A 12,543-nucleotide genomic window follows, 5' to 3' on the forward strand; every position below is an offset into this window, starting at 1 on the left:
TCTTAGATTTGCTGCATAGCTCTGCCTTCTTGGTCCCATACTTCTTCCTTGACTTAATTTTGAGTACAGATATTTCTGCTATAATTCCACATATGTGTTTCTGAATTCTGCAGAATCGTACATGAAAATAAACGAGGCTTATAGATTGGGGCAGACTACTCAAACTCTGTGGAACACTGTACCCATGTGCTAATAAAAACAATGACTATAATAAAAACAGTAGCATATTAAATCTCCACTGGCCTATGCACCCAGCTTCAGTCAGTTGAACCTTTACAGACTTCATCCTCTGGGTGGTGGCTTCCTCTGTGGTTTAGGGTCTTAAAGACATTAGCTTACAATAGAGACCAGTTTCATTACAATAAAAATTTTGGTCTATGATATGGTATAGGCTTCAGCAATCAAAAACTTCCTTTTTTAAATGCAGGAGGAGAAACATACCCTCAGCTTCACCAGATGTAAAGTAGAAAGTGTAGTGGTCCATGAAGCAGCAGACCACTTGCATTAAAGGAAGATATAGAAGTAAGATGTTTAGCTGTTTTCTTAAGATCTTCATATAGTGCTAAGGCTTTTTTTTTTTTTTTTAATTTTGAGATGTTTTTCACCTAATCACTTCAAACATTAACTTGCAGATGGAAAATCTCATGTAAACCAACATGACTTCTGTGTTATACTGATATCATTTTTGTATTTTCTAATAGCATTTGACCTAATTCACATTAGGAAATGTAGCAAAACAGAGTAAGAGACTGCTGTGGTGAGAGAACCTCATCTTTTTTCATCTCATTTTAGAAAAGCTGTTTGATTGGGCCCCACCTTAGTCATTTGGGAGGTTTTATCAGTGGTTATAAGGCCAGATTTTTGACTTGATTCTTGCATCAAGACTAAATTCTAATCAGCATTTATAGCTCAAAGACCTTCTTAGTTTTACGTTAAGCACTTGCTTCTATCTACAAATCGCTGACTTTCTGGACTCCTTTTGTTCCTGAATATAATTGGATCGATATTTTCTGAATTCATCCACTTCATGTTCTCATTCCTCAAATACAGCCAATAGTAACCAACGCTATCTCTTAATAGTCCATTTTTCCACTAAAGCTACAAGTCCTGTGGCATATTATCTATCTTCTGAAATAATTAGGTGATAGTTTCATTAGTAATTTTACCACCGCATAATATGTCGCTATCCTTTTAGCCTCCAATAATAGTTTCCTTGCTTCCTTCTACCCTGCTCCTAAGCCTTTTCCATGTATTTTAGGTTTTTTAATGAGGCAACACCCCACTTTTGGATTTCACCTGTATCAACGAGGATAGACTAGATTATGCTGCAGTAGTAAACAACACAAGATCTCAGTGGCTTTAAAAAACACATTTTAACACGTACATATACTCTGCGTAAAATTAAACTTTTAAAAAATCCACTGCACTGTGCATATCCTGTAGGTCTTTTAGTCACTCAGAGACTCAGGTTGATAGCAGTGACAGCAGCCATCACCTTGAAGAAGGCTGGTCCCTGTGACAGAGGAAAACAAGGTCTAGATCTAGAGGGTCTCCCATTGGTTACAAAACACCCCGGCCTTCTATATGTCACATTACTCTTGATATACAGGCCAGAAGCAGTCAGGGGACCCCACCCCCTCTGGGGAGGGGGCAGGGTTAGAAAGTGTAGTCCTACCACATGCCCGGAAGTGTTGGGAAGGACGCATTGATGACTGCTCAGAGGATTTCCCTTCATTTATTTTCCTTTGACTTCCTGAATTTTATTATAACTCCTAGCTTTTGCTGTTTAATTGAATTTTACTGTCTCTCCTCCCTTGCTTAATTTGAGATAATTAACGTAAGTTTATTTAACAGTACTTATAATTTACATTATTTCCATGGGTCAGAAGTTTTGACAAAGCTACTAGGATTTTCCTATTTGAATTATGAGGTATGAAAACTGTTGCAAAAAAATGTGGTTACAGGAATAATTTAAATTATTTTTTTGGAGTGTCACTTGTCATAGTAGAAAGACCATGTGTTTTGGAGTCAGGCAGGCCTGGGGTCAAACATTGCTTTTGTCATTGAATAGGTATGTGATTTTTGACAAAATTAGCCTCTCAGAGGCATAATTTTCTCATTAATAAATACAAAAATGTATAAATATATTCAGATATCAAGTAAAACATGGTGGCATCTATCACCACTCCTTTCAGTAAAATCAAAGTAAAATCATTTTCTTAAAGAATAAATTCATAAGGAGAAAGAAAATGGAAGAAAACAGTTTAAAAATCTACCCCAAAGTTTTGTGGTGGTTATTAAATAGAAATAAATAATAATGACCTTTGCAGCGCATGTGCATATAGCAAGCAGTCTGTAAATACCAGTTTTTTTCCTTTCGTCAACTAGACAGGGTTGCAGTAATATTAATATGACTCAAAGCTTAGGTGGTTGCCTAAACAGCAACGTGAGGTATGTCACAAAGCAAATTATGTGCCCTTTTGATCTTTTTTTAAATTGATGGTTTTATTTTCTTGGAACCATATCAACCCAATGGTTACTGTTTCTTAGAATTTAGACTTCTGTGCAACTGACAAACGAAAAGTCACCCAGTTATTGAGTGGATCTTGTGAGCTATGCATAGAATAAATTTAAAAATACTTGGCAACTTTGAAGACATTCTGATAAACCTGAAAACAGTACTATCTATAATAATATCTATAACTAGATTACAAATTATTTAAAGCCAATATTTTCTCTCTCTTCAGTAGTTTTGTCAATTAGCTGTTTTATTTTCCTGGTCCACAGTGCCTAGCTCACTCGCACCTTTGTTCTGTGAGCTCTGATTGTGGTGGACAGTGAGTGGTGACTGATACCGAAAAAACCAGCCAGCATAAAGCTCTTGTATGTTTTGTATACAACACATTTAACAAGCAGTAGTCACTGTTCATTTAGTCATCACATATATACTGAACACCTAAATGCTAGGCACTCTGCAACCGATACCTCAGTGACCTGGACAGGTAATGCCTCCTGCTGTCTTAGAATTTAGCTCTAACAAAATGTTTATTGAATTTCTATAACCCAGTAAAATAATGGCCCACACTGAACCATTTAAGCAGGATAAAGACTTGTATGTATGAAGAGCTTAACTATTTGAAGCTGTGTTTGTTGTATGATATAAGTGTATGCTATAAGAAGGAAATAGTGGGATCTGACCTTTCTTCCTCTTTGCTTTTCTTTATAGATAAGATGTTCCAAGTCACTTGCAGCTCTCTTCAAAAGAAAAATCACTAGTGCTCTGCTCTTGCCATAATACCAAACCTTTTGACTTACGCTTTGGTGCTGCAACACTGGAAGAATTGCACGCGGGCTCCAGGAATACCTATTTTTTATTTGAGTGATTCTCTGTAGATGGAAAAAAATTGTCTTGTTAATTACCCTGTTTTAAACCTATTTCTCTATAGTCCAAACTGCTTAATAAATTGGGCCGCTTACCAATGAGCCACACAGCCAGTTCCTGTCAGGAGCTGGTTGAAAACTGTGCTGTGCATGTAGCAGGGATGGCACAAGAGGATAGCCGTCGTGGTCAAGTGCCATCTGCCTTTTATCATGGTGCCAACCAAGAACTCGACCTGTCCACCAAAGTGTACAAAAGGGAATCAGGAAGTCCTTATTCTGTGCTGGTGGACACCAAGATGAGCAAACCACATCTCCATGAAACAGAGGAACAGCCATATTTCAGGGAGACAAGAGCAGTATCTGACGTGCATGCTGTTAAAGAAGACCGGGAGAATTCCGATGACACAGAGGAAGAAGAGGAGGAGGAAGAAGTCTCTTACAAAAGGGAGCAGATCATAGTGGAGGTAAACCTTAATAATCAAACATTAAATGTATCTAAAGGGGAAAAGGGTGTCTCTTCTCAGTCCAAAGAGACTCCTGTCCTTAAGACGAGCAGTGAGGAGGAAGAGGAGAGTGAGGAAGAGGCCACAGATGACAGCAATGACTATGGAGAGAACGAAAGGCAGAAGAAAAAGGAGAAGATAGTGGAGAAAGTCAGCGTTACACAAAGGAGAACGAGGAGAGCTGCCTCTGTTGCTGCAGCTACCACTTCCCCTACTCCCAGAACTACAAGAGGTCGTAGGAGGAGTGTAGAGCCACCTAAGCGTAAGAAGCGGGCCACAAAGGAGCCCAAAGCACCAGTCCAGAAAGCTAAGTGTGAAGAGAAAGAGACTCTGACCTGTGAGAAGTGCCCCAGGGTGTTTAATACTCGCTGGTACCTGGAGAAGCACATGAACGTTACTCATAGGCGCATGCAGATTTGTGATAAGTGTGGCAAGAAGTTTGTCCTGGAAAGTGAGCTGTCCCTTCACCAGCAAACAGACTGTGAAAAAAATATTCAGGTAGGTTTCTTCACCGAGAGGGCAAACTTCCCAGGATAGAAACTAGGTGTTCAGACTCACCTGGTATCTGCCCAAGAGAATAAATACAGTAGAGGCTGAAGGGACAGATTTCACCGGTTTATCTTTGTAAAAGCTCCTGTTTTGGTCGTTTCAAAACCCAGGCTTAACATTTTATTTCAAAAGCATTAAATGTAACTGACGCTGGACTAGTGGGAACCCAGGCACATTGGAAGGGGGATCCGTTACAGGTGACTGCCCAGGAGGTAAAGTCAACACCAACCTTGCACTGAGATTCACTGTTGTAGGACGCGTAATAGAATTCATTCTGGCATCTTCTCTGTCAAGGTGGGACATGTTGAGCAAAGTTCAAGAGTAGAGAGAGGTCACTTTCTAGGCCCAAAGGGATGCCAGATTCTAGTGCATCCGAGGGGGACAAAAAGCATAATGACTCAGACCGGTGGAAATGGAAGATCTCCAGGAGTGAGTTTGCTTTTACCAGTGGAGAGATGACAACACTAAATTGGTCAAGAGGCTGAGCCCATGGGAATATGCAAACCTTAAAGAGAGCCTGAGTTGGTTGAAAATGTTGCCCACCTGGCAGTAGGGTTATGTAATGCTGCTGTACCGTATTGTTAAGGTAACAAAACATGGTATTCAAACCAGGCTGGAGTCTTGAAAGGACTATATTGTGATAGGTTAAGAGGTGTGCTAATAATAATATTTTGTCAAGTGAATTATGTTGAGCTGATAACATTGGTTTGCACATGTGAATACATATTAATGAATATTTATAGAAGGTAAGTCTATACATGTCTCCATAAGATATGTAAAATAGACATATTTTATACCACATTTAAGCTCAATTTCTTTTTAAAAGATGAAATTGTTTTGGTTTGTTTCCTGGAGTGCTCCTTATTTTTCACATTTCCTCTTGGCTTTAATCAACAACTGAAGATTGTTGCTTCACTTTCAAGAGATTTTGAAAAATATATAAATTACCTTTGCTGAGAATACACTGCTTCTTGATTTGTCAGTTGTGACTTGATCTCCCAAACACTGGGTAAATGAAGGAAGACTGAGCCATGGCGCCCATTCCCTCCAGTAACTACCAGTGCCTTGCTCTTGGTAATGAATTAGTTGCAACAGTTCAGGCCAAAGGCTGTGCTGCAGTGCTGCACCCTAGGGGTCAAGCTTAGGTTCTGTAATCATTCATTACTGAAAAGGTATATCTTAATCTTGACCTTTATATAGCATTTTTTTTTAACTTAAATATGCTGTATAAAATTACGGAAAAGAAGACATTTAATAAATTTTTATGTGTGTGATTTTCCTCACTATTCCTCACCATAATACATTTAAACTTGTGTTTAGGTTTTTGGATGCTGCTAGCTAAATAAACTCTGTTAATATTCCTAAAGAACACTGCTTTGTTATTATGCATAGATCCTAATAATCCTGATGACTTTGTAAAAATTAAAACCATACCCCAGCAAAATGGTTTATAGGAGTTATCTGTCCTTTCCTTGAGCAATATCCGGCCACAGGACTCTTCTCAAAGTCCTCATTTCTAGAAGGAACAATGATGTTTGAGAAATCTTTCTTTATAGTGAATACCAACTTGTTCCCTTAAGTATCCCCGAATCCGATAGTTACCTAGACATTTCTAGTACTGTTTTTGCTTCAACCAGAGCACTTTATTTTGATACACTTGATGCCTGATATGCTAGACTGTTAGTGATTCATAATACAAGGAACTAGACAGTGTTGCGTGTGGTTCCTGTAGATGCTTATACGAGAGACTTGGAGCTGAGCTATAAGGGAACACGGAGAATGATACTAACAGTTTAGAGGTCATGTTAAATTCTGCCAGAGGGAGTATTTATTTAATAGAGGAAATTAGATTTGTGAAAATACAAAATCTCAGTAATTTGTGGTAGTGAAGTTCTCTGTGGCACAAAAACATTGTTATACTTCTACAGATCTAAAACCATTAATATGCATTTTGTTTTATCTTGTTTTTATTTGTGCTAATTTTAAAATTTTAAATTAGTTTGTAATCTCTGGTAAACATCTGTGAACTGCGTAATGACCCAGGCAGCTGCTCTTGGTAATCCGTGTATATTTTTAAAAACTTGAAAGTTCTTTTTGTAGGTATAATGCAGACTTGATAAAAGCAGTCAGTTCTTTGATCTTAGTGTGACTTTCCATTTCTTCCTGTCTTAACTTTTTGCCATTGTTTTCATACCCTGAAAGTGTCTCTAAAAGATGCATCTTAGAAAATAGAACACATAGATGTTGGTGTTGGAACCCGGACACCATGGAAGAGTAGCATTTGTTTGGATTCTGGCCTTGTGACATGAATCTAAAGCACACCCATTCCTCTGCCAGTAGGCAGGTATGGCTTTTGACAAGACCCTATAAATAAAGATTATTTCTGTTTATCCTGCTCAGTGTGTTTCCTGTAACAAGTCATTCAAGAAACTCTGGTCCCTTCATGAGCATATCAAGATCGTCCATGGATATGCAGAAAAGAAATTTTCCTGTGAAATTTGTGAGAAGAAATTCTATACCATGGCTCATGTGCGGAAACACATGGTTGGTAAGTTTCATCTGCTGCTTTTGTCTCACACCTATAATTTCCTCTTGTCCTTTGGTGCACTTTGTGCTTTGGATTGCGCAGAATATGAGAAACTCCCTTACTTTAGTCACTTTTGACTTGTTGAAACTAAATGCAACATGTCTTCAGTAAGCATCACCAAATTGGATGGTATAGTCTTCCACACCCAGGTTTCTTTTCAACATTGCTAGTTATTTTTCTCCTTAGAACATTGCTGTTAAAGCCTCACGAATTAGAATGTAGGACATTAAGATGGCAGGATGACCTTACAGTAGGACACCTGTCTTTTTTCAGTTTGAGCTTTCAAGTGGACTTATTTTGAGTGTAAGTGCATTCTGTGTTGCAGCACACACGAAAGACATGCCTTTTACATGTGAAACCTGTGGAAAATCATTCAAACGCAGTATGTCACTCAAGGTGCACTCCTTGCAGCATTCTGGAGAGAAGCCCTTCAGATGTGAGGTAAGGAGCGCTGCTCGCCAGGGCCAGGCCTCGGGGCAGCATCTGTGTATACGGGGAAGCCGTGGCCGAGGGGCGTGCTGCGTTTCCATACAGCCTCCAGACGTGTGCTCTTAGCGCTGTGTTATCTCACAGCTCAGCAGAGAGATGTCATTTTTAATACATTGTTAGCTCTCTTGGATTAAGTTAAATTTGGGAATAACACGAGTTATTTTTATTTTCTTAGTAATTCAGAGAAGTTGGGTATCCTCTAGTGATTGTTATATGAGAAATTTCCCTTTTATTAGTAACTCAGCGGCAGAAATACAGCAGAGCCAAATAGTTGACAAAAACAGGTTCTGTTTTGAGTATGAAAAATAAACGTATTTCAGAGACTGTGTAGGGTGGGCTCGAGTTAAGCTGCTGTGCTTGGCATTCAGAAATCTCCACTGTGTCCAATGCAGAACTGTGATGAAAGGTTTCAGTACAAGTACCAGCTGCGCTCCCACATGAGCATCCACATTGGGCACAAGCAGTTCATGTGCCAGTGGTGTGGCAAGGACTTCAACATGAAGCAGTACTTCGACGAACATATGAAAACACACACTGGTAAGAATTTATTGGGAAAGGTACAGCTATGTCTCAAGTACTTGTTGGTGATCACCTGTGAGTCCGTTTATTTAAAAATCTAAACCACCAGTTTGCATTCTAACTGGAAATTCCACTTTAAATAAACCCGCTATGTAAAAATATAGATTTATGATAACTGAATAATTAGGCTTTCATAACTATTTACTTTAAAAAGGATTATTTGTTAGTGCCTTTTACCTGCAGGTTCCTTCAGGTAAACGAATTATTTGCTTTGGGCACAGGATCTCCTGAAATGGCATGAGACTTTTGTGTATATGCATATTATTTTTCTAAGGAAAGGGTTCTGGACCTTTAAAAAATGGAGGACACAGACTGCTTTAAATAGAATACCCTCTCAGTAGTCTTAAAGTTTGATTGGATTTGATTTACCAAAATTCACTTCTTTTTAGTGACATATTCATCAAATGAAATTAAATAACATTTTAACCACTTTGTGTTTTTAGGGGTATATGCTCCATAGCCTGGAACTGAATCCTGTAAGCATTTGATGATCCAGCTTTTAAGGAACTGGCCAAAATAAAAGTTCTCCGTGTAAACACTATCATTACATATCAGTCTTAACCTGACATTCCGGGATTAACTGTCTTTGTACAAATTACACAGTATGAAACATTTTTCAGGATTCTAAATTAAATCTAATCACAGCATCCTTGGTTTTATTAGTCTACAGAGTAGCGGAGCTAGAAAGAACCACAGAAGGTTGTCTTGCTTAGCCTGCTGTTCTTTTTGCTTAACTAGTGGTGAGAAAATTCCGCCCATGGCCAGATATCTTTGGTTTCCATTTCTCTGCTGAAGTCCAAAGAAAAATGCCTGCTTAGTGGGCTTCTTCCCCATTCAGGATTGAACAGCCTCAGACTTTAAGAATTAGACTAGAGGAAGAGTCATGAGAGTTTAAGAAAATTACATCTCAAAAAGTAATGATCACTTCGAAGCCTAAATGGATAGCAGAATATATAGAGTATTTAACAAATTCTCTTATAATTTGGTGACTCTTGAACAGGATCTTAAGTTCTGAGTCACATTTAGGGTTCACTTTTTGTTATTCAGTAGGAAACTATAGAACTAGACAATAAGTGTTTTTGAAGGCAGAAGTTGCGTCATGTTCATGCACAGTGCTTAGCACATTGTAGGTGCCTGATAAATGTTTGTCACAAGATCGAAAGGAACCTCCAGCTACTTAAGCCTCTGCTTCTACACTCACCTTTTCTCTTCATGTCTCCCTGTGCATCTTTCTCCCCATTCCTTCCTCTCTCCTTCTTCCCTCCTGAATTCTTTTTTCCTCCTTCCCCTAGTCCTTCTTTAGACCCTTAAATGTCCATAACATGAAACCAAAGTGTATATTTTGTGATTAACATATACGTTGAATACAATTTTATGTTTTCACCAGATAGGCAAGCCAAACGTTTCCTGTTTCTTGTAAGGGAATACAACTACCTAAATTCATTAAAATTTTTATCCTTCTCATTAAAAGAGCAGTACATACCTATTTAAAAAGTTTGGACTTTATTCTGAGGACAGTGGGAAGGTCTGTGGAATGGTTTTAAGCAGAGTATTACACAACTATCTGAAAGTTCACTTTGGCTACAGTGCGGAGAATGAATTAGAGGGTGAGGAGCAAAAATAGAAAGGGTAAACTAAATCAGGTGGATATTGGCAGAAATCCAGTGAATGATCGTGATGATAAGGACTATGGTAATAACAGTGAATGAAACTAAAGTGATAGACCAGGTAGTAGAAACTGATTAGCTATCAGTGGTGTGGGAAGGAAGAATCAAGTGTTAGTTTCATATTTAGGGCTTTTATACCATTTGTAAATATAGAGAATAGTAGAGGGAGAAGCAGGTTTGCTAGGCAGGATAATGAATTTAATTTTTCACTTTTTAATTTTGAGATATCTCTGGGATATTCATGTGGAAAGATCCAGTAGGCAGTTTGCAAAATGGGAGAGAGATTTAGGCTAGATATATATAGCTATGCAGGTTGTGATGTTGTTCAAGGATGTTCGTACTAAGCATACTGGAATGCTTGTGCTTATTGGCCAGATGCTTTGTCTTTTGAACAGTGCAAAAGACAACTAACCAAATTCTTGCTCTGTTCTATCTTCCCTGCAGATTCTGTGTCTTCTTTTATAGTGTTCTTTCTTAATACTCATTACGGTGCTGTTCCTTAAAATCAGGTTAGGTTTATCATATGTAACAGGTAGTATCTTTAGATGTACTGATATATGTGCTTTTCTAGTTACCTTGATGAAGTTTGCTGTCAGTATTTCTTACAGCCACCCATTTACCAGCTCTTCTTTAAAGTGAGACATCGTACAGGTGGTTGATTTCAAGTGTTACATTTTGATTTTTCCTTATTTCAGCCTAATTGTAATTGTACCTTGAGGTTTCAGTGGAACCTTGACATCAGTCATTAGCATGGTTAGGAGATGGGACCTAACGAATAATGAGAGTCAGAGGTAGGTGGGATCATGGGCTTATGGCAGGACCAACAGGTGTGGACATTAAGAAATTAATAAAAGATGATTAAGCAGTGAAAAGGACCCACTTTAATTTGAATCCATAGATTCGTGGTAGGCCAGTTCTAATAGTTTTTGGTCTTTCTTAGAAAGTCATTATCGCCTAGAAGACTACAAGAGAAAGATGATTAGAGAGATCCAGGATTGCATTCTGGTTTGAGGATATGACAGAAAATCAAATGTCTAAACATTCAATAAACTTTCAGTGAATACATGCTGTTTGTAAATAAAGCATCTAGTGCACCTAAGAAATGTTAGTGAATCAAGTGGAGAGTGTTTGCTCATATTAGACTAATAATTCAAAGATTAGGTCCTTTGGCTCTGTTTGCATATGGCTGTTGGGGGCGAAAAGTACTAACTCTGGAGAATCCAAGAGGGGGAGGGTCCAGGAGTTTGATAGGTTACAAACAGCCGTGCTTTTAAAACAGTTTATTACAAGCGAATCTTGTTTATTTTAGGAAAACAAAAAATACCTATAAGTTTAAAAAATAAGACATCAGTTATAATCTCATCACCTAGAGATAATCACCTGAAATATTTGATGTATTTCTTTCTGTATTTTTTCTATACATATTTTTCATTCAAAGTGGATCATACCATGCATGCATTTTTTGTAACTTGCATGTTTTACTTAGTAGATTATAGATAATCTTAAAGGTTTTCATGTTAACATTTCTATACTTTTATAATATTGTTTTTAATGGTACTTTCCATCAGACGACTATACCATAATTGATATAATCAATTCCATTTAACATAGAATTTGAAATTTTTCAGGTGATTGGAGGAAATAGATTAAAAAGAAAAAAAAACAAGCCGAGCTCAGAACTTATCTAGAAAGATCAGTATGAATCACAGGGAAGAGCCTGGCAGTGGCAGTGATTGAATAATGAAAAGCTGAAAGAAAAGAGAAATATAACAGTCTTAAGGAAGCGAGGGAAATTCAGGCTTCCATGGAAGAAAGGCAACAGGAGATGTCAGTTTTTAAAGGCAGGGAGAAGAAATAAGGACCATAATATAGGTAAAGAGGTCTTTGCTGCTAGTTATAAGACAGGTCCCAAAGTGGAAGAAACCAGTAAGACAGTAACAGCCCTTGGAGTGCGCAGGAATAATGCACAAGGCAGTGAGGTGCGAAGTGTTGTTTTTTATGTGTCAAGAGGATAGACTCTGGAGCCAGACTGCGGGAATTAAATCCTGGCTCTCTGCTAGCTGCAGAGCCAAGTCGAGATGACAAACCTACCTCATAGAATCTGTCGGTCTGTTCATGTGTCTCTGTGAGGATCAACAAGGTTAATAGATATAAAGTGAGTAGGATAATGATGAGCACACAGTAAGATCAATACAATTGCTGTTGTTTATATAGAGTAAAGTAAGGGAGTGAAAATTGAAGTGACAGCAGACTTTTGTAGCAGGAGTTACTTACCGTAGACACAAGCTACATACATTGAGAGGTGATGAAGAAATGGATAAATACAAACATGTGGTTACCAAAGCACATGTTTACAGGTGCTCCGCTCCTCATCTCAACATCCCCTGTGAAGTGATTAATGGACATAGACTATCACTTTGTTTTCCCCCTATAGTCTAGGTAGAGAAGCAGGCAGACGTAGTGTGGGAGTAAGCTCTAAGTCCAGAGGAAAGTTAGAAAGCTTAAAAATTAAGCTCTTAGAACCTAAACCTGAATTCTCCCTAAGTGCCCTTAGAACTCCGGGTTGTGTTTCCTTTTGGCTTCACAGACCCAGTGGTTCTCAGCCAGGAGCAGTAGCCCCCTTCTCAACTCCCCCTGCACCCACGGACATTTGGAAATGGTGTGGGGACAGTTTCGATTGTCAGAATCTCGTGGGGGCATTCAGTAGGCTGGCACCAGAAATACTGTGTGCTCTTTAAATGTGCTAGACAGTCCTACATAATGAAGAATTATCCAGAGAAGTGCCAGG

At 38.4% G+C, this 12,543-nt stretch overlaps 1 protein-coding gene across 7 annotated transcripts in view; it reads left to right on the forward strand.

Moving 5' to 3' along the window:
* The window catches only part of ZNF652 (zinc finger protein 652), a 52,990-nt gene that overhangs the window by 30,800 nt on the left and 9,647 nt on the right, over positions 1–12,543 (forward strand). For all 7 annotated transcript variants that reach the window (XM_016158487.2, XM_036222399.1, XM_016158489.2 and 4 more), the window contains 4 exons: positions 3,227–4,382; positions 6,834–6,981; positions 7,346–7,461; positions 7,902–8,046. In XM_016158487.2, coding sequence (XP_016013973.1) covers positions 3,480–4,382; positions 6,834–6,981; positions 7,346–7,461; positions 7,902–8,046 — 1,312 coding nt within the window. In that variant the 5' untranslated portion in view covers positions 3,227–3,479. The remainder of the gene's footprint in view (positions 1–3,226; positions 4,383–6,833; positions 6,982–7,345; positions 7,462–7,901; positions 8,047–12,543) is intronic.

Source organism: Rousettus aegyptiacus, unplaced genomic scaffold, assembly GCF_014176215.1.
Source record: "Rousettus aegyptiacus isolate mRouAeg1 unplaced genomic scaffold, mRouAeg1.p scaffold_m13_p_6, whole genome shotgun sequence".
NCBI classification, from domain to species: Eukaryota; Metazoa; Chordata; class Mammalia; order Chiroptera; family Pteropodidae; genus Rousettus; species Rousettus aegyptiacus.